The sequence below is a fragment of the Cucumis sativus genome, chromosome 1, assembly GCF_000004075.3.
Source record: "Cucumis sativus cultivar 9930 chromosome 1, Cucumber_9930_V3, whole genome shotgun sequence".
NCBI lineage: Eukaryota > Viridiplantae > Streptophyta > Magnoliopsida > Cucurbitales > Cucurbitaceae > Cucumis > Cucumis sativus.
In genome coordinates, this window is record NC_026655.2 from 5,707,451 (window position 1) to 5,726,832 (window position 19,382).

Below are 19,382 nucleotides of genomic sequence, written 5' to 3' on the forward strand. Positions count from 1 at the left end.
ATAGCTTTATGTTATGTTCTATAATTTTTATTTAGAATTAGATGTTTCATGCAAACTTGCAAGTGGATGACTTTTATAATGAAATATTGTACTTGTTCTATGTATAGTTTTATTGTATTGTTCTGTTGGAATGACGAATTTTAATTTTACTAAAAGAATTTTGGAAAAGAGAGTGTTTGATAAACAATCTTAAAAGTTTTGGTAAATTATAAATTATAAAAATCGATGGTTGCAATTATAGTCCTGAACTTTCAAAATTTAAAATTAAGTAATCAAGTTTATTAAAATTTAAAATTGAACTCTCAAATTTACATAATTGTATAAATTATATTGATTACATAAATTTGATCATAATTCAATTGTTATCATTTATTGGTTCAGTTTTTATAACTAATGTAAGTTCGGGAGTCAAATTTTAACCGTTTGAGAAATTTGAAGGTCCAATTGTTGTTTCCAGAGTGAACAAATGTTTGTTTACATTCTATAGGTGTGGTTTCTGCAATTTTTCCTTCAGTGTTCAACTAAAATATTTAATTTAAATATTTGAAATTATCGTAAAGAAATCGTGAAACAAATATTTGTTTACATGCTAAAAAATATATCTCATTAGACCATTAGAATATAAAAACATAAGGGTCCTCCTTACACATAGAAGAGCCGTAATTCAAAAAAGCAGTTTTCTAAAAATATAGTATTGATCATCTTTCACTGAAAAAGTATGAACTATGCATATCTAAAAGCGAATAAATGCAAATCATTCTTGTAAGACAATGAGCAAACTTATTGCATAAATGGCAACATAAGTAAACGTCACATAACCAAAAGCTTGCTCGATAGATCCTTAGTTTTACCAGCAACAATACTAACCTTTGTAAGATCTATGGTGTCATCATTAATTAGGTTGCAAAAAGTGAGAGTGAACAAAACAAGTACGAAAACACTCTCTACAAAATTCACCTTCATAGACAAACTGGCAATCATGTGATTGGTTTCTTTAATATGATCTTCTCAACCCAAACATTCAAGTCTTTTATATTAATTTAAGATTTAGAGTGATACAATTTTTATTATTTAGGGATATAAATTGATTTTTTTTTTTCTAGGAATAATTTTTTTATAAAGTGGGCTGCCTATTGCATGGCTCAATGAATTACCAATCAGTGAACAAAAAGTCTAGATTTTGGGCCGAAAAACAAATTTAAGTAATTGGGCTTCAAGGTGATATTTGGGCCTCTTCAATCCAGCCCATTATAACAATTTGTGTGCTTTGTAGCAGCCTGTTGGTCACTGACTTTTGGGCTTCATTTTTGGGCATCAGGTCTCTTCGTGGGAAATCAGGGCCCAGGGCCTGGTTTTAGAGCCCAAAAGAGATGATAAAACTTTTTATAATACTATGTATTCCTTGAATTGACTTGAAATGCTAAATTCTCTTAATCAAAATTGTTTAAAATGAACTTCAAAAACTTTTTTAGATGTTTATGAAATACTTTAATTTTTCTTTCTTCTAAAATGAATTATTTTTAAATTAACCTTTGAAAATGTACTCCAAACACAACCTAAGCCATGAGCCATGAGTATAATTATTACCATGTAAAAGAATGCACCCATGATAGGCTTTGATCATCGTTGCTTGCTTCTCTTTTAAGTTCTTCCTTCTTCTTTAATCAACATTCATTTTATTTAAAATTTGAAACCCAACAACTTAGTAGAGTCACTGATAGCGTAAAATCCACAAATTCCAAATTCCAAATTTTAATCACTTTTTGTTTAGCAAGGAATCGAGGAACGGAAACACTTTTTGTTTTGTTAAATTGAGGAGTGGAATTGAATTAGTTAAAGCGAGAATCGAAGATACAAAGGGAGCTGCTTGTAGCTGAATGAACGAGGCCCAGTTCATTACCAATACCAACTCTCGAGCACGAGGTCTACGTTTTGGGCCCAATGATAGACAACTAATTGGGTTCCACTTTGCTATTTGGGCTTTCTCAGCCCAGCCCAATTCGTGCGGCTTAATGCGTATGCCTTCTGCTTAGTGCAGACGAAGAGCTGACCGTTCCCGCTCCAAGAGCTGCAAGCTTGAAGCATCCATGGAGGAAGTCGATGAGCAATGTATCAGAATTTTGCCTCACAAGCTCGTTCTCCAGAAAAAGGAGCTGGCTCTTCAATGGCTCATCGGATCGCCGTTTCTGTCGCCTCTGACTATTGCTTCCACTCTCAAATGCATCCATCATTTGTCTCCACCCGAATCTATCTCGCCTGATTTCACCAAGGAAGCAGGTAAGTACGTTTACGTGAGTTTTGCTAAAATACAGCCCGATTTAGGAGAATTGTTTAGTTGTTCAATCTACTATTGATAGGACTGCATTGAACCATTTAGTCTAGAGTGAATTGAGTTTTTCGTTTCTTGAATTAGAATTGAGGAACTTAATCTTTTTTCTTGAGCAGAAGAGCTTCGGACGTTATTGCTGAAAGGTTTTTATATTGTTGGAGCATTGGTTGTTGGAAATTCCAACGTCGATGAACATGCGAGCCAGGCAATTGATGCGGCGCGGAAATTGAATCAGATTCTATCTCATGGTGAAAATACAGAGAAGAAGTTATTGATTGGAGCGGTTGCTGATATCAATTCTGCAGATATTCACTTTTTTGTCTCCCAGTCTGAAAATGACACGAGCTTAGATTCTGTTTCTTCTGTTGTGTACGAAAATAATCCCGAAAAATATATTTGGGAGAGAGGCTGTCTGCTCCGGTGCGAACTACCGATCAGTATGCCGCTCTATATTCCTCTTGACAGTCCATCAGGTGAACTTAAAAGTGTGGCTTTGTTTAGTTACCATAACCGTTGCATTTTAGAGTTTAGAGGAATACAATGCTTACAGTTTCTTAGTTTTGGTAATTGTAAAGCCTTGTTAGCTACAAATGCATGAAATGACTGTTATTTTCACGTTAGATATGCCAGTTTTTCCAAGTGGACACTCTGGAGTTCTAGTGCACTGGGGCGTAGACAGGAATGTGGTTTAGCTGGATCTTATTAGTAGTTTACACTCTGGAGTTCTAGTAGTCTAGCTGATGTCCTAAGTTCAGGAACTTTACATATACAAAATGACGTTATGACAGTGGGAGTTTGTTCAAGATTGTCAATTAACTTTCCTAAATGAAAACTAAAGAAATATTCAGCGTGCAGTGCTTTGTGTGCAAATTATCTGGCATACATTTCTATCAAATACCCTTGTTAGATTGTTTACTCTTTTTCTAGGTGGGTTGGTGGTTTTTTTAGTTCCCTTGTATTTTTTCATTTTTTTCTAAATGAAAGTTGGTTTTCCATTTCCCTGTCTTGAAATTGTGTTCTTCATCTCTTTTCTTGCTTTCATTAATAATTTGAAGTGTGATGTGCTAATTATCATTATCTTTCAGATGTTGAAAAGGCGTACGAGCAGGCCACAGAATCTGTTATTTCCAAGTTGAGAGACCCACAGGCAGTGTATGTAGTGGAACAAGTAAACAAAAATACCTCAGAAGATCCTTGTCCTGTCATTCTACGTGGTTCACAAATGGATTTCCAAATTAATCTCTCGAAGTTTAGGCATTTGAATGATGCCAGCCAAAATGCTGATGGAATGTCTTTACCGTGTGCAAACTTCTGTTCAAAAAGCAAAACTGAGTGTACAATGTTTTCTTTACAGGTATTGATTTTTTTTTAGATTTGTATTTCTCTCTCTTCCACCACACCCCTCCCCCCCTACCATTCTGTATAAATGGACTATTCTATAAGTGTTTTGCTTAGTTTCACCTTAATAAATTAGAATCTAATCTCAGCCCAAGTTTTTCAAAAGTTTTATTCTTAGAATGCAGATATAATCCAAGTAAGTGTTCTTCTAAATAGCTCGGCAAAGTCTGAAAAATCTAGTGCACCAGTTGTAGAGTACTTTCCAGGTAGTTATTGATGTCAGTATTTACTTCGTACCTTCTCTCCTCTCCAGCCTTAAGTGATAACGCGCAGATGTTTGTCGTGGTATGGGTGTTGTTACCACTTCTAATGGAAGTTAAATTTATGTACTTTTAGCTACAGACAAAACCAGGCTTTTGGTTGTCAACTTGAAGACAGAAGTTCTCTGTTATGCTGCCAAATTTCTTCCATTGACTTGTGCTGTTTCAATGTTGATCATTCCGGGTCTAGTTGACCAGTTAAACTTGATGAAGAATGCAATATTACCCAGCCTTTCAAAGCAACTGCCTCAAGTACAAACCAATTTCTACTTTTTTCTTTTCAATATTTTATTTAAACATCCATTTTCCTTCTATTTGCCCTTTTCCTTTTTGCCAAACTCATATTATATTTGCACATTACATTGGTTATAAACTTGATAGTTCTTAGGAGCTGAATTATGTCCCTGCATCTGATGTTTAGTACTTTTTTTTTTTTTTTTTTTTACCTTTTTGAAAATAAAATTCATATACACGAATGTTTTACTTTCTTCTGTTACCTTAAAGGTTCTTTTGCTTCTGCAGCTAGTGCCATATCATTTTTGCCCTCCTGGATTTTTGCATCCAATAACTGTTCTCTATGAACTCACTTATGGGGAGACTGAAATGAAGCAAGGTATAAACCACAATGCTTTTGACTAGCTATTGATGTGTATGACCTCTGATATACATTGATATTTGACATCAAATGGTTGAAAACATAAGTTAGACTGATGGTAAATCATCGATTTATGTTTTCAATGTACATGCGGATTAGTTTGTAAGTACTCTTTTCTGACCTTTTTTTTTGTAAGGGAACATTTGCTTAATGCTCGGGAAAATGTGATCTTTAATTTATTACAATAAGAATTTGTATTTTCTCTAAACTGAAGATTTCTAGCAGTAATTAGGAAGCTTATCATTTTGCAACTGATGTATTCTCCTATTCAAATTGTTGGCATGTGTTCAACTTCAATCATTATGTAATTTTTGCCATTTTCCTGACCAGTGGAACTAAGAAAAGCCCTTCACTTAAGATTAGGGTTACCTTTTGATCGTCCTGTGCTAAGAATTGCTAGTGCATTGGATTTCTCTGGTCGGAAGGAGAACTTGCCTCAAAAGGGTAAGAATTATTCAGATGCGCACATAAGGAACAAAGCCGAACTTTTTTCTCAGGACTTTCAATACTGAATCTCTCGTTATTTATGGTTTTATCAGGTTCCTTTTTGCTCAAAGATGTTCATATTGGAATTCCAAGCAGCGGTGGTAGGTTGCTAATGATCGCTCTCAAATATTGACCTTTCTCTTACTCTCTAGACTCTTAGTTAATCAGATACAAATTATGCAGTTTCAGGTGGCCACATGTCTCTGGTTCAGGGGTCATATGTGTACCATCACTATCTTCAAGAAGGTTTCAATGACTCGGTAGTGAAATGTTCCATTAACCTAGAAGTTACTAATTGTGACTATAGTTGGCAGAGCTTTGGCAGTCTAAAAGTTATTACTTTGACTATTGCCTGATGTGACTAACAATTATTGCTTGTGCTATAGGGCTGGGGTTGTGCTTACCGGTCTTTGCAAACTATCATTTCATGGTTCAGACTCCAACATTATACATCCATAGATGTTCCTTCACATAGGTATGAATTAGCTTCACCCTTTCCCCTCCCTCCCCCCACCACACACACTAACGCAACTACCATAGGGGAAACCATTACAGCTTATGCCCATAACCTTAACTCAATTCAACTACAACTTTTTTCTTCATTAAATGTTCTCTGGCTGCTCCCTATTCAAAGCTCCAAAAGTTTCAATTGGTGCATTTGGCCGTAAATGGTTTTCCTTTCCTCGAAAACAGAACTTTCACACAAAGATTACATGTTTAGATTTGGTTGTTACCAACCCAGATATCTTAGTGTCCAGCACAGGTTGAATGTACCAAATAATTTATATTTTATCACTAGCCATCCTGGTGGTAGGAACGTGGAAGATAGGCGGTATAAAATTTTATCTCTTATTCTATAAAATTTCTCGGTCTAATTTGGCCTCAATCCTATGGTAGGAACATGGAAGATAGGTGGTACAAAATCCACTGTGTTGAATTTTCTTTGGCTGTGTAAATATCTTCCATATAGCAATTTCAATATGAAAAATTTCACCTACTCTTCATTTAATGCCTCATGAAAAATGGTCATCAACAACTGAGGCCGCAGCAGAGTTGAGAGAGGAGAGGTTTGCTTGGAAACCTTCCTGACAAGTGAAGTATAAAACTAGAATCATCCTTGTTCATCAAGTTAGTGCTGTCAAGGCAGGAACAGCAACTTGGTTTTCATCTCAACTTATCCTTTCCGTAACCTGGTCACATTCTGGATTCTTATTTGTCTTTTCCTAAGTGTATTTGCTTCCATCTTCTGGTTTTAGTTTGAATAGTTAAACAGTTGGTTAATTTCGTATAACAATCGTCCTCCAAGGATTTCTCATACTCTCACATTTCTATTTCTGGTAAAACATCTCATAGGCTCTGTTTCTTATTACAAATTACTCTGTAATAACATTATGCTGCAGTCTAGCTTTTAGCTGAAATCTGCAAGTCAAAACTAATAGGAAGGTATGAAAAGATTTGTCGTTGCCCCCTGCCCTTAATCCCTCTCATTTTCCTCACAGTTCCTCTTGCTTTCCCATTTATGAAAATTCAAAATTTGGCATGCGAGAAGCATCATGCATATAATTCACTCACTAACTCGTTTATTTAAGAAATATATTCTTCTCCAGCCTTTCCAAATTCACCATAGAATTACTACTCTAAATGAACTTTGAACAATCGAACCCCTTCTTTCTCCATCATATACAGTTCCATTTATTTGGAAAATGAAATAAACTATTTTCCTTCCTGAAACAATAGCTGTTTGGTTGAAATTGCAAGTACTTTCTATAGCTATTATCTGTAGTTTGAGTATAAGAATATTTGAGATTTTTGGATAATCAGTTCACCCATTTTTAGGCAAATACAAGAAGCACTAGTGGAGATCGGTGACAAGGATGATTCATTTATTGGTTCACGTGAATGGATTGGTGCCATCGAATTGAGCTTTGTTTTAGACAAACTGCTCGGTGTAAGTTCTTACTTTTGGTTATGAAAACATTGTTATGTAAAACTTCTGTATTATAACTTTTGTGAAAGCAGGAATTTTAGTAGAAGTTACAACCCCTCATGCCTTCCAAGTATAGAAAAATGATAATAATAGATTATCTTACACAATAATAATTGTTTAAAAGTAAAGAAAAGATCTGTGTGGTTTCTATAGGTGAGTTGCAAAATCATAAATGTCAGATCTGGGGCTGAGCTTCCTGAAAAATGTAGAGAATTGGCTGCACATTTCGAGAATCAAGGAACTCCTATAATGATTGGTGAGTTCTTCACAATTTTCTTTCTTAATCTTTATAAATTGGTTAGGTAAATTTGGAATTTCCCCTTAAATTGTCAATTAAATACAGGAGGTGGTGTTCTTGCATACACTCTGTTGGGAGTTGATTACAATGAAGCAAGTGGAGATTGTGGGTTTTTAATATTGGATCCTCATTATACTGGAAGTGATGAAGTGAAGAAAATTGTAAGTGGTGGTTGGTGTGGATGGAAAAAAGCCGTTGATAGCAAAGGGAAGAATTTCTTCTTACATGATAAGTTTTATAACCTTCTCCTTCCACAGAGGCCAAATATGGTTTAATCTATATGCTTTTTTTTTTTAAATATAACATAGAACAGAGGAGCAATAGATCTTATTTGTTGTATTTAATGTGTGATATTATCCATTTCCTAAGGATCTCATGACATATTGACATCAAAATATAATAAGCATCCAAAAATCGCGAAGTTAGGCCTAAGTTGCAAAATAACACTTCTATTAGCTCGAGCAGACAGATGCTATGTTTTTTTCGTTCCTTTAGGGATAACATGTATATTGTATGGTTGCCTGAGCATTATTATATGATGATATACTTTTTCATGTGGTAAAATTTCAAGAATCATTGGAATCCTTCTTTTTTCTTTGAGATGTCAAAGGTTGCTAATGACATTCTTTCGGTTGCTCCTCAGCTAATGTTTTGAGGTTTTTCTTTTGTTAAAGGGCTTGTAAACAGATTGCTTATGGACTTGCGATAGAAGGAGCTTGAGAGGTCTCACTTCCTTCCTAATATACTCATCTCTAAAAAACAATTTTCTTCAAATAGGAAGTTTCGTCTTTAAACCTCGCTAACATTTCCTAGGTTTTCATTGTTCTCAATTAGGAACTTCTGGTTAACCTTCTTAATGCATTTGATACTCTGAAATGTTTTTGTTTACCATGATAAACTTTTGTAAAAAAGGGTCAAGAATTATACCTTTTAAATAAATAAATGACCATTCAAGAGTTTTTTTTCTTCTTCTTTGAAATGCTTACGAATATGTTTGATGAACTTTGTATATTTTGTAAATAGTTTTGATATTTTGCTATTTAAAAAAATGTTCTTTTTCTTTAATAATTTAAATATTATTTAGTCTATGAATTTGTCCAATATTTTCAAATGTAATTTTAGTTCTTAAATTTTTAATAAATGTAGATTAATCTTTAGCTAATATTCTTTTAGTAATTTTTCCATTTCTTTTTCAGTTTAAAAATATATTCTATTTTTTAAATTATTATTTAATTTTAATTCAACACTACCATATTAAAATATTTACAAAATATAGTAAAATTTTAGATTATATAATTATATATAAGATTTGTACATTAAAATGAAATTCAATGTAGAGTGACCGGTATTTAGACACATATATATATATTTAAATAATTTAACCTTCTAAAAAGATTGAATCTTGAAAATTAAAAAAAGAAACAAGAAGAAAAATAATTCCCTTCTATTCGGCTTTCCCTACTATTGGGCTCACTAGTTCAGCTTTGGCTACATGTGGTATCGATAGCGCGATAAGCCATCTCCGATTGCGCTTGTACACCAACACCATCTCACATTCCCATTTCTTTACATTGGCAAGGCCAATATGAAGCAAAACACTTCCAATTCTTGTTCATTATTTCAATCCAATGCCCAGAGGCTCTCCTGCTGCTTATGTGCAGCATCTCAGAAACCCCACCTATAAAAATTTAGATAATTGTTTTAGTTTGGTTTAATTTGATTTAATTTATTGAAGGTTATTTTGATTTAATTTAATAAATTTATTTTGTTGGGTGTTTATTTAATTTAAAATTGAAGAACGAAAATTTTGTTAAATAGTTTTAAGTGTTTATTTATATGTGTCGATATAAATATATAATTATATAGAAAAATGATTGTGAAATATAATTAAACCCCATCATCTCCTTCTTCCTTCGTGAAACCTACTCGCCGCCGTTCAACCTCCATCTCCGTCCGCCATTCGTTCCGACGCCGTCCACCGCTCGCCGCCGCTTCCTCTCAGTTGAAGCCGAATATCTCCGTCCGGTAGAGTCCGAGCCGCATCTCCGTTGAAGCCGAGGCGTTCCGCCAAGCCGTGTCCTCCGTTCGTGCTTCTATTCGGCCTTCCCTACTATTGGGCTCACTAGCTCAGCTTTGGCTACATATGGAATCGTTAGCGCGATAAGCTCAAGCCGTAAAGTTTCCGCCTTTCTAAACCTTTACTGTACCCATCACTGAGCTCCAGCTGCTGCTACTGCTGCTGCAATTTATCCGGAAAACAATCTCCCATGGCGCTTGTACAACAACACCATCTCACATACCCATTTCTTTCCATTGCCGGGGCCAATCTGAAACAAAATACTTCCAATTCTTTTTCATTTTTTCAATCCAATACCCAGAAGCTCGCCTGCTGCTTATGTGCAGCATCCCCGAACCCCTCCACTCAATCTCCATCCCCCATTTTCCTTCATTTGTTCGAAGAAGAAGAAGAAGAAGAAGAAGAAGAAGTCCCTTCTAAGGAAGGTCATGGAGGTAACAAGACGGAAGAGGATTGGAACGACCCATTATTCAGATTTTTCAAATCCCAAACTTCAACGACGCAAGACCCATCACGTGAAAGCAAATTGCCCCTCCAAAAGAACCGCCGTTCGTCCTGGCATCTTGCCTCCGATGTTGAATTTTTCAATGAAGCTGAAGTTACACTGGAGGAAGACAAGGAACAATTGCGTTCTGCGAGTCGGAATTCTAGGGTCTTACCAGGTGGTCCTGTCGGAGAAATAGTGGGAATTGCGAGGAATTTGTCGCAAAATATGACTCTGGGGGAGGCTTTGGGAGAATTTGAAGGAAGAATTAGCGAGAAGGAATGTTGGGAGGTGCTGCGTTTGTTGGGTGAGGAGAATCTTGTGGTATGTTGTTTGTATTTCTTTGAATGGATGGGTTTGCAGGAGACTTCGCTTGTTACATCTCGTGCCTATTCTCTTCTATTTCCATTGTTGGGAAGAGCTGGAATGGGAGAGAAAATTATGGTCTTGTTCAAGAACCTTCCACTCAAGAAGGAATTTCAGGATGTTCATGTCTATAACTCTGCAATTTCTGGACTTATGGTCTGTAAGAGGTACGAGTTTGGTTTTAATTTATTGCATTTTCCTCTTTATTTTTGCTGTTATAATTTTCTTGCTGCTTGATTTAGTTCTGGAACTTATATTTGAGAAATTTTTATTGAATTTTGAGCTGTGTTGAATTGGTAAGGCCAATTTGATTATTGTTTCGTTTTTGGTTTTTAAAATTTAAGCTTATAAGCAGTATACAAATTTATTTTGTTATCTACTTTTTAAGATGCTTCCAAAATCCGAGCTATATTTTGAAAAATGAAAAATAGTTTTGTAGTTTTGTTCTTGAAATTTCGTTAAGAATTCAAATGTTGGCTTCAAAGGCCACAGTAAAAAAATGGTGAGAAAACGGGCATAGTTTTATTAACTTGAGGAATGACATTTGAGACCTCACAAGTGTCTTGTTATGTTTTCTAATTGGTGTCATGGCCACTGCCCCTCACTAATCTTCTTAAGTTTTCTTAATGGTGAACGATTCAAATGATGTAAAACAAATCATCCTTTCCTCATTTTAGCTTATCCTTCTTAGTCGATAATCGGCTCTCTCTTCTATATGCTTCATTTATCCAAAAGGAGAAAAAGAAAAGAAAGAACGAAAAAGAAAACCAACCAACCAACAACTTTGGTGGCTGACAGCTCCTGGAGGCAATACGAAATTTTAATCCGTGATAGCATGTATTAATAGCTATTTCTTATTAGAATTGAGTAAAACTACAGATTGGCGGTAATGATCCTCAATGCTTGTTCTGTTTTCCTTGTTAAAAACCTATAGTTCATGGGGAGGTAAAGAAAGACGCGGAACTCTATCTGTGATCCTTTTCCAGTCCAAGGAAGATAATACTTAAACAAATGTATTGGTGTATTGGAAGCAGTAAACTTCAAATTGGTCAAAGTCGTACTGTTTTGATGGGAAAATAGCATCGTTGCCTTATGTCTTCCAAAGTGGCCGTGGAAGCTTAACTTTGATTATCCTTTATTGTTTACATATTCTAAATTATTATTTCCAGGTATGATGATGCTTGCAAGGTGTACGAGGCCATGGAAACAAATAATGTTAATCCAGATCATGTGACATGTTCTATAATGATTACAGTTATGAGAAAAATTGGCCGCAGTGCAAAGGATTCGTGGGATTACTTTGAGAAAATGAACCAAAAAGGAGTAAAATGGAGTTCTGAAGTTTTGGGTGCTCTGATTAAATCGTTCTGCGATGAGGGGCTGAAGAGTCAAGCACTTATCCTACAATTGGAGATGGAGAAGAAAGGGGTTGCTTCGAACGTGATCATGTATAATACGATCATGGATGCTTTTAGTAAATCGAATCAAATCGAGGAAGCTGAAGGTGTCTTTGCTGAAATGAAATCTAAAGGAGTGAAACCAACGAGTGCAAGTTTTAACATCTTGATGAATGCATACAGTAGGAGGATGCAACCTGAGATTGTTGAGAAGCTTCTGGTTGAAATGAAGGATATGGGATTGGAACCTAATGTAAAGTCATACACTTGCTTGATTAGTGCTTATGGGAGGCAGAAGAAAATGAGTGACATGGCTGCAGATGCATTTTTGAGAATGAAAAAAAATGGTATTAGGCCAACCTCTCATTCATATACAGCTCTGATTCATGCTTATTCTGTTAGCGGTTGGCATGAGAAAGCTTACTCAGCCTTTGAGAACATGTTGCGTGAAGGTTTAAAGCCATCCATTGAAACTTACACGACTCTACTCGATGCGTTTAGGCGTGCTGGTGATACAGTGTCATTGATGAAAATATGGAAGTTAATGATTAGAGAAAAAGTACTAGGGACAAGAGTAACTTTTAACACATTGCTAGATGGGTTTGCAAAACACGGTCATTATGTTGAAGCAAGAGATGTGATCTCTGAGTTTGATAAGATTGGGTTACAACCAACTGTTATGACATACAACATGTTGATGAATGCATATGCTAGGGGAGGTCAACATTTAAAGCTGCCACAGCTGCTGCAAGAGATGGCTGCTCGGGACCTAAAACCCGACTCCGTTACTTATTCTACCATGATTTATGCCTTTGTACGTGTTCGCGATTTCAAAAGAGCTTTCTTCTATCACAAGAAGATGGTAAAAAGTGGACAAGTGCCTGATGTAAAGTCATACCAGAAACTTAAATCGATCTTGGATGTAAAACTTGCTACAAAAAACAGGAAAGACAAGAGTGCCATTCTTGGTATAATAAACAGCAAAATGGGTATGGTGAAAGCTAAGAAGCAGGGCAAGAAAGATGAGTTTTGGAAGACCAAGAGAAGGCATGTAAGAACTCAAGACAGTTTCTCCCGGTGAACAAACAAAAATGAAGACAGAAAGTTGAATTGACCATCCATTTGGGCTTTTGATGAATGGATGGTCATCTCTTATCCATCATAGGATAAGCTAAAGAGGTCCAATATTTGGCAGATGGGCAGGGCGTTTGTTCAACAAATTGAGATAAGGAAGTGTCAAAAGGGTTTATAACAAAACATTGGCCCAATGGAGGAAAAGGAGGAGAAAGTCAAAGCAGCTTTTGAAGAATCAAGATATTTGTGCATTGGCTTAGACAGATTAATAATCAATGATGAAGAATATTGTACTTTAGGTAAAAGGAGGTCAGAACTCTTCTTTTTACACGTTGTAAAGAGGTTTGTTCTCTACAATTTCCGATTAGAAAATGAAAAGTGGACTATCTAGGTTATGTGGGCTTGGTTTTTAAACTCCTTGTATTTATTTCTCAATGAAAGTTGGTCTGTTGTAAAGAAATATATATAAATTTATATTTTGTAGAGTATACTCAACTATTTACCTGCTGCACAAGATGGCTACTCAGGAACGAAAACCTGAGTCCATTACTTGACCATATTTACGCCTTCCCAAGTGTTTGCAATTTCAAGAGCTTCTTCTATCACAAGAAGATAGTAATGAGGGAACAAGTGCGGGATGTAAAGTCAAACTACAAACCTTTTTGGCTGTAAAACTTGCTACAGTAAAACTAGAAGACAATAGTGCCATTGTGGGTATGATAATCAGCAAAATGGGGTTTAGTGAAAACTAAGAAGAGGGGCAAAAATAGAGTTTTAGAGGACCATGAGAAAGCATGTGAGATCTCAATAATTTTCTCCATAATAAATACACAACACTTTAATGCTCAATCAAAGGAGAAGTCCTTACACCACAAATAATACTCATTATGGTAAAAAGTCTTTAATTTCTCTAATTTAAGAGCTCGTAACCCAAATTGGTTGAGGTGTAACCCAAAAATACTCGTTATTAAAAAAAAAAAAAAGAAATGACTAGCCATTTGGGCTTTTCATTCATGGGTGACCCAATCTTTGATCCCTACAAAGATGAGCTAAAGAGGCCCAAAAGTTAGCAGACGGGCCGGGCTTTTGTTCAAGAAATGGGCCTATAACTAAATATAGGTCCAATAGAGAAAAATAGCAAATCGAAAGGCTTAAAATATATAATTATGAAGAATATGGTACACATTTGAAAAAGAAAGAAAGTCTGAACTCTTCTCTTTTTTCACGAGATTTGTTCTCTACAATCTCCAATAAGAAAATAAGATTTCTTTAATGATGGAGTGTTTAATTTTCATTTCTTCGTACCAAAGCAAAAGGACAAATCTGAATTGAAAAACAAACCGTAATTATGACTATATATACTTATACCTTCTATGTTGAGTTTATCATTACTGTGTTGAGGATGATAATTAAAACATAAGAGTGTTTTTGTAATATTTAAAACTCTAAAATGAAAGAAATTGATGGGAGTTGAAAAGGGTTAGCCATATAATGAGGGAAATGGTGAGAAAAAAAAGAAAACTGGACCGGTTAGCGCGGGGAAAACTGTACAACCGGTAATTGGGCTAAAGCAATGGCGCCACGTGTACAGCCTCAAAGAAGGATAAACCCAAACCCCTTCTTTGATGACGTGTGCTTTTCTAACCGTAGCCTCCATATAAATACCCCTCTTTCGCCCCATTTTTTTATTTGCCCTCATCCGTTTTTTTTTCCTCTTCCAGTTTTCTTTCTTTCTTTCTCTCTTACTCTCTCTCTCAACCGGCAACAAGAACCAGACAAATTCGGATCGGGGTCCGATAAACCGGCGCGCTTTGCTTTTCTGATCTAGGGTTTTCCACTTCCTTCCATTTCTATTTTCCTTTTCACATTCCATTTTCTTCCTCCTCTCAGTTGCTGCTATTTGGAGATCCGTTTCGTGTCTCCTGTCTTGGCTCGAGATCCGGGCCAAGCACAGAAGAATACCACTCCTCCAAGTGTTTTCTTTCGGTTGTTCATTCATCTCCCCACTGCTCCCCGATAGGTTTTTGCTCTTCTCTCTCTCTCTCTCTCTCTCTCTCTCTATCGCGTGTACGCTTCTTTGTGTTTTGATGTTGATGTTTTTTTTCCTTTTTTGTTTTTATAATTTGTTGCTGGAAGAAACGGAGTATTGCGTGGTTGATTGTTGTTTCTATGCTTTCTTTTGGGAATTTATGCATCTTGAGTAAGTGAAGTGGTGGATTCTTAGCTTAGTTTAGGTATTTGTTGATTTTTAACTTCGTTCGTCGTTCATTTCTCAGTTGTTCAAGGTTTAATTTCGACCTGTTGTTTGTGAATATGCATAATAGCGTGACTGTGGACGGGATTTGGGAGCGTATATTTCTGTTCGGCGTCGGGAACTTTTTTTCCTTTGGATTGATTTTTTATTTATTAGATTTTGTTACTGTAGTAGCATCTTGGTAGGATGTATTTTTATTATTTGGCATGAGATTGCTTTAAAGTTGAAGCCACTTAAATAAATGCATGTTTTAATCATCGATTTCATTTTTCATTTTTCAAAATAATATGTCTTCTGAATTTTTAATTTACATTTAGGTATCCGCATCTCCAGGAAAAATGGCGTCAAATGAAGGATTTCTAACTGAAGAGCAGCGGGAAGTGCTGAAAATAGCAAGTCAGAATGTGGATGTTTTGTCATCCTCTCCAAAATCTCCCAAAGGCTCACTTCCTGAATATCATATAAAAGCCCCTGCTGGTGGAAAGGTTTCGGCACCTGGAGTTGGTGTGAAGCACGTGCGCAGATCTCACTCTGGGAAGTATATTAGGGTGAAAAAGGGTGAGTTCATGTCATTACATGTTGTTTGAGTACCATGATATTTAAACGCTATGCTATGTTTGAACGCTTTGTAAACAGGTATGCAAAGAGACCTCAGGACTTACAAAAGTATCTGAAATGATGCTGGATGTCGAAGTATTTTGATGTTTTGATTGTTTAATAATGATCTATGTCTCTTAAATGCACCGGTGTTTTGAACCCTGATTATTAGTGTATTTTTGCAGTATCCTAGTTAATTTTTATGAATATTTTTTAGTGCGTGGTTTGATTAATACAAAAAGGAAAACATGATAGAAATATAATGCTGAATTGCTTTTAGGTTTGCTTCCCCTCCTTTAGAATTCTATATTACGGATGCGAAATTTGTATGTGCAGGCTGTGCTCTTTAACTGTAATCTGTATTTTTCTATTGCTGGATTTGAATTTATTTTCAGTCTCTTGTCTGTGAAATTTCCGTTGTCATTTCCCTTTGGCCACCTCACAGAGTACATTTTCATCTTCAGTTTCAGTAATGAACATTCCAATAGTTTTGAAGTCCTACTTTATTTATGAGATTATTTATATTTTTTGGATACAATTTAAGCAGATTGTCCTGTTCTTACCGTTCTAACCAATAGTATATATACTGATGTTATCAGATGGGGCTGGTGGTAAGGGCACCTGGGGTAAATTACTCGACACTGATGGTGACTCTCATATTGACAGAAATGATCCTAACTATGACAGTGGCGAGGTAATTTCAATATTGAGTTGGTTTTCATTTTATGTTCCTGTGTATGATTGCCCAATATAACACATACGTGCATATCTGTCCTATTATGAACTTAAGTCTCAGAGAAAATAGCCCAAATATTAAGGTTTGAGGTAACGGTGATGGGAAACTTGTGATCCCAATGGTACTTGCACGATTGCCCATGTACTGCCTAACATATGGACTGGTATGGTCATAGTATGCGAGCTAATGGAATTGTATTTAATGGATAGGGATTAATGGAGAAGCTTTTAAATTATTCTTCTTTCAAAACCCAAGTATTTATTCTGTATTTGTCATTTATTCTTTAATAGGAACCATATCAACTCGTTGGGTCCACTGTATCAGACCCCTTGGATGATTATAAGAAATCTGTTGTATCGATTATAGAGGAATACTTTAGTACTGGCGACGTGGAATTGGCAGCATCTGACCTTGGAGATCTAGGCAAAAGTGACTATCATCCTTACTTCATTAAACGGCTAGTATCTATGGCAATGGACAGACACGATAAGGAGAAGGAAATGGCTTCAGTTCTTCTCTCAGCTTTGTATGCTGATGTTATCAGTCCTGCCCATATAAGAGATGGATTTTTTATGTTACTAGAATCTGCTGATGATCTTGCAGTCGATATATTGGATGCAGTCGATATCCTTGCTTTGTTCTTAGCTCGTGCTGTAGTTGATGACATACTTCCCCCAGCATTTCTAGCCAGGGCAAGGAAGGCCTTGTCGGATTCATCTAAAGGAACTCAGGCTATTCAGACTGCTGAGAAGAGCTATCTCTCAGCTCCTCATCATGCAGAGCTTGTGGAGAAGAAATGGGGAGGCAGCACACACTTTACAGTTGAGGAAGTGAAGAAAAAAATTGCTTATCTCTTGAGGGAATATGTTGAGAATGGAGATACTTTTGAGGCTTGCAGGTGTATAAGACAGTTAGGTGTTACATTCTTTCACCATGAGGTTGTTAAGAGGGCTTTGACTCTTGCCATGGAAATTCGAACAGCAGAACCCCTTATACTGAAACTTCTGAAGGAAGCTGCTGAGGAAGGTCTTATAAGTTCAAGTCAAATGGTCAAGGGATTTTCTCGGTTGGCAGAGAGCCTGGATGACCTTGCTCTTGACATACCATCAGCGAAATCTTTGTATGAATCGTTGATACCAAGGGCCATATCTGAAGGATGGCTTGATGGTTCCTTTGTGAAATCTTCAGTGGAAGATGCGGATATTGGATCGAAAGATGAAAAATTGAGGCGCTACAAGGAAGAGGTTGTGACTATTATTCATGAATATTTTCTTTCTGATGACATTCCTGAATTAATACGGAGCCTAGAAGATCTGGGTGCACCCGAGTATAACCCAGTCTTTTTGAAGAGACTTATTACACTAGCAATGGATAGGAAAAACAGAGAAAAAGAAATGGCTTCGGTGCTCCTTTCAGCTCTTCATATTGAGATATTTTCTACAGAGGATATAGTCAATGGTTTTGTGTTGCTATTGGAGTCTGCAGAAGATACAGCGCTAGACATCTTGGATGCATCAAATGAGCTTGCTCTCTTCCTGGCCAGAGCTGTGATCGACGATGTTTTAGCTCCTCTGAATCTGGAGGATATTGCTAGCAGGTTGATCCCGAATTGTACTGGAAGTGAGACTGTCCGAATGGCACGGTCATTAATTGCAGCTCGTCATGCTGGTGAAAGGCTTTTGAGATGCTGGGGTGGTGGAACTGGCTGGGCAGTGGAGGATGCGAAGGACAAGATTCAGAAACTCTTGGAGGAGTATGAAAGTGGAGGCGTCGTGAGTGAAGCTTGCCAGTGTATCCGTGATCTAGGGATGCCTTTCTTCAACCATGAGGTTGTGAAGAAAGCATTGGTTATGGCCATGGAGAAGAAAAATGACAGGATTCTAGATCTGCTGCAGGCATGCTTCAATGTCGGCCTGATCACCATCAACCAAATGACTAAAGGCTTCTCTAGAATCAAAGACAGCCTCGACGATCTCGCACTTGACATTCCAAATGCAAGCAAGAAGTTCACATCCTACGTGGAGCATGCCCAGAAGAAAGGATGGCTCTTACCGTCATTCGGATCATCTGCTGGTGCAGATTCTTCACTGCTCTTGTCTGCAGCTTCCTGAGGGAAAGAAAAGAAAACGAAGTTTTAGATTGTTTGTCTCATGCATGTTGTTGCCTCATAATTCTCTCTACACCGTCTCAAATTCGCCATGAGCGCTGCTGCTTTGCTCATTCAAGGTAGCAGTAGATTAGATAAGTGATGGGGTCTTTTTGCTTCCTTCTTCCTCCTCATGATGATGCTTTTTCTTTCTTCTTTCTTTCTTTCTTTCTTTCTTTCTTTTTCTTTAGCGGTGGTCTGATAGGAGATAATATGATGATCCTTTGCCATTGTATAAATATCGGTTTCTGTTTTCTTTTCTTTTCTTTTCATCTCTTTAGGCAAAAAATGTTGTGATAATCTCATGTTGTTTAGACAGGATCTTTTATAACTCATAATATGCTGCTGCTTCGCACAACATGGAAAGGGTTGGTGGACAGTACTTTTCACTAATCACTACTAATTTTCTCCACATGGTTTTAGACCTTTTTCAGCTTCTTTCGTTTCTTCTAATTTGATCTCTTGTTTATTTTTGTATTTTAGCCTTAGGTCTTTCAATTATGGGCATGCTTTTTCTTTTTATGTAAATGCCTATTTTTGGCTAGTCCTCAAGATTTTGAAGTTCACAAAATTAACGAGACTTTATTCTTGCAATTTAATATTTCTAAGGGCACAAAGCTTCGTTCGGATTGAGTGTTCATAGACATTTTTGTTGCACTTATAAGTACAGGCTGGTTTTAATTTATGTTTTTATCATTGGAAGAAATTGATGGTTTTTTTCAAGTTGAAATTTATTTGTATTACCATAAAGTAGTTTGGCCACATCGGCACTTAGCTTCTAAACTATCGTTAACCTGAGCATAGGTTACACATATGGGTAAAAAAGACTACTACCAAT

At 36.4% G+C, this 19,382-nt stretch overlaps 3 protein-coding genes across 5 annotated transcripts; all 3 read left to right on the plus strand.

Moving 5' to 3' along the window:
• Window positions 1-2,035: 2,035 nt before the first annotated feature.
• On the plus strand, window positions 2,036-7,997 carry LOC101209572 (probable Ufm1-specific protease). Of its 2 annotated transcripts, none has more exons than XM_011653577.2 (13): window positions 2,036-2,277; window positions 2,446-2,802; window positions 3,415-3,683; window positions 3,846-3,933; window positions 4,064-4,239; window positions 4,510-4,600; window positions 4,973-5,086; window positions 5,182-5,229; window positions 5,312-5,388; window positions 5,515-5,603; window positions 6,965-7,076; window positions 7,269-7,371; window positions 7,459-7,997. In XM_011653577.2, the coding sequence occupies exons 1-13, from the start codon at window positions 2,088-2,090 to the stop codon at window positions 7,686-7,688; spliced, it is 1,944 nt and encodes a 647-aa protein (XP_011651879.1). In that variant the 5' UTR covers window positions 2,036-2,087; the 3' UTR covers window positions 7,689-7,997. The 2 variants fall into 2 exon arrangements, with proteins under 2 accessions (XP_011651879.1, XP_031736174.1); XM_031880314.1 differs by having other exon boundaries at window positions 4,070-4,239.
• Window positions 7,998-9,233: 1,236 nt separating this feature from the next.
• On the plus strand, window positions 9,234-13,309 carry LOC101209816 (pentatricopeptide repeat-containing protein At5g50280, chloroplastic). Its single transcript, XM_004152536.3, has 2 exons — window positions 9,234-10,507; window positions 11,510-13,309. The coding sequence occupies exons 1-2, from the start codon at window positions 9,681-9,683 to the stop codon at window positions 12,816-12,818; spliced, it is 2,136 nt and encodes a 711-aa protein (XP_004152584.2). The 5' UTR covers window positions 9,234-9,680; the 3' UTR covers window positions 12,819-13,309.
• Window positions 13,310-14,481: 1,172 nt separating this feature from the next.
• LOC101209979 (MA3 DOMAIN-CONTAINING TRANSLATION REGULATORY FACTOR 1) lies at window positions 14,482-18,970 on the plus strand. 2 transcript variants are annotated; one of them, XM_011653587.2, is made up of 4 exons: window positions 14,482-14,831; window positions 15,383-15,623; window positions 16,262-16,356; window positions 16,689-18,970. In XM_011653587.2, exons 2-4 carry the CDS (start codon window positions 15,404-15,406, stop codon window positions 18,507-18,509), a joined length of 2,136 nt encoding a protein of 711 aa, XP_011651889.1. In that variant the 5' UTR covers window positions 14,482-14,831; window positions 15,383-15,403; the 3' UTR covers window positions 18,510-18,970. The 2 variants fall into 2 exon arrangements, with proteins under 2 accessions (XP_011651889.1, XP_011651890.1); XM_011653588.2 differs by having other exon boundaries at window positions 14,488-14,831; window positions 15,399-15,623.
• Window positions 18,971-19,382: the final 412 nt, after the last annotated feature.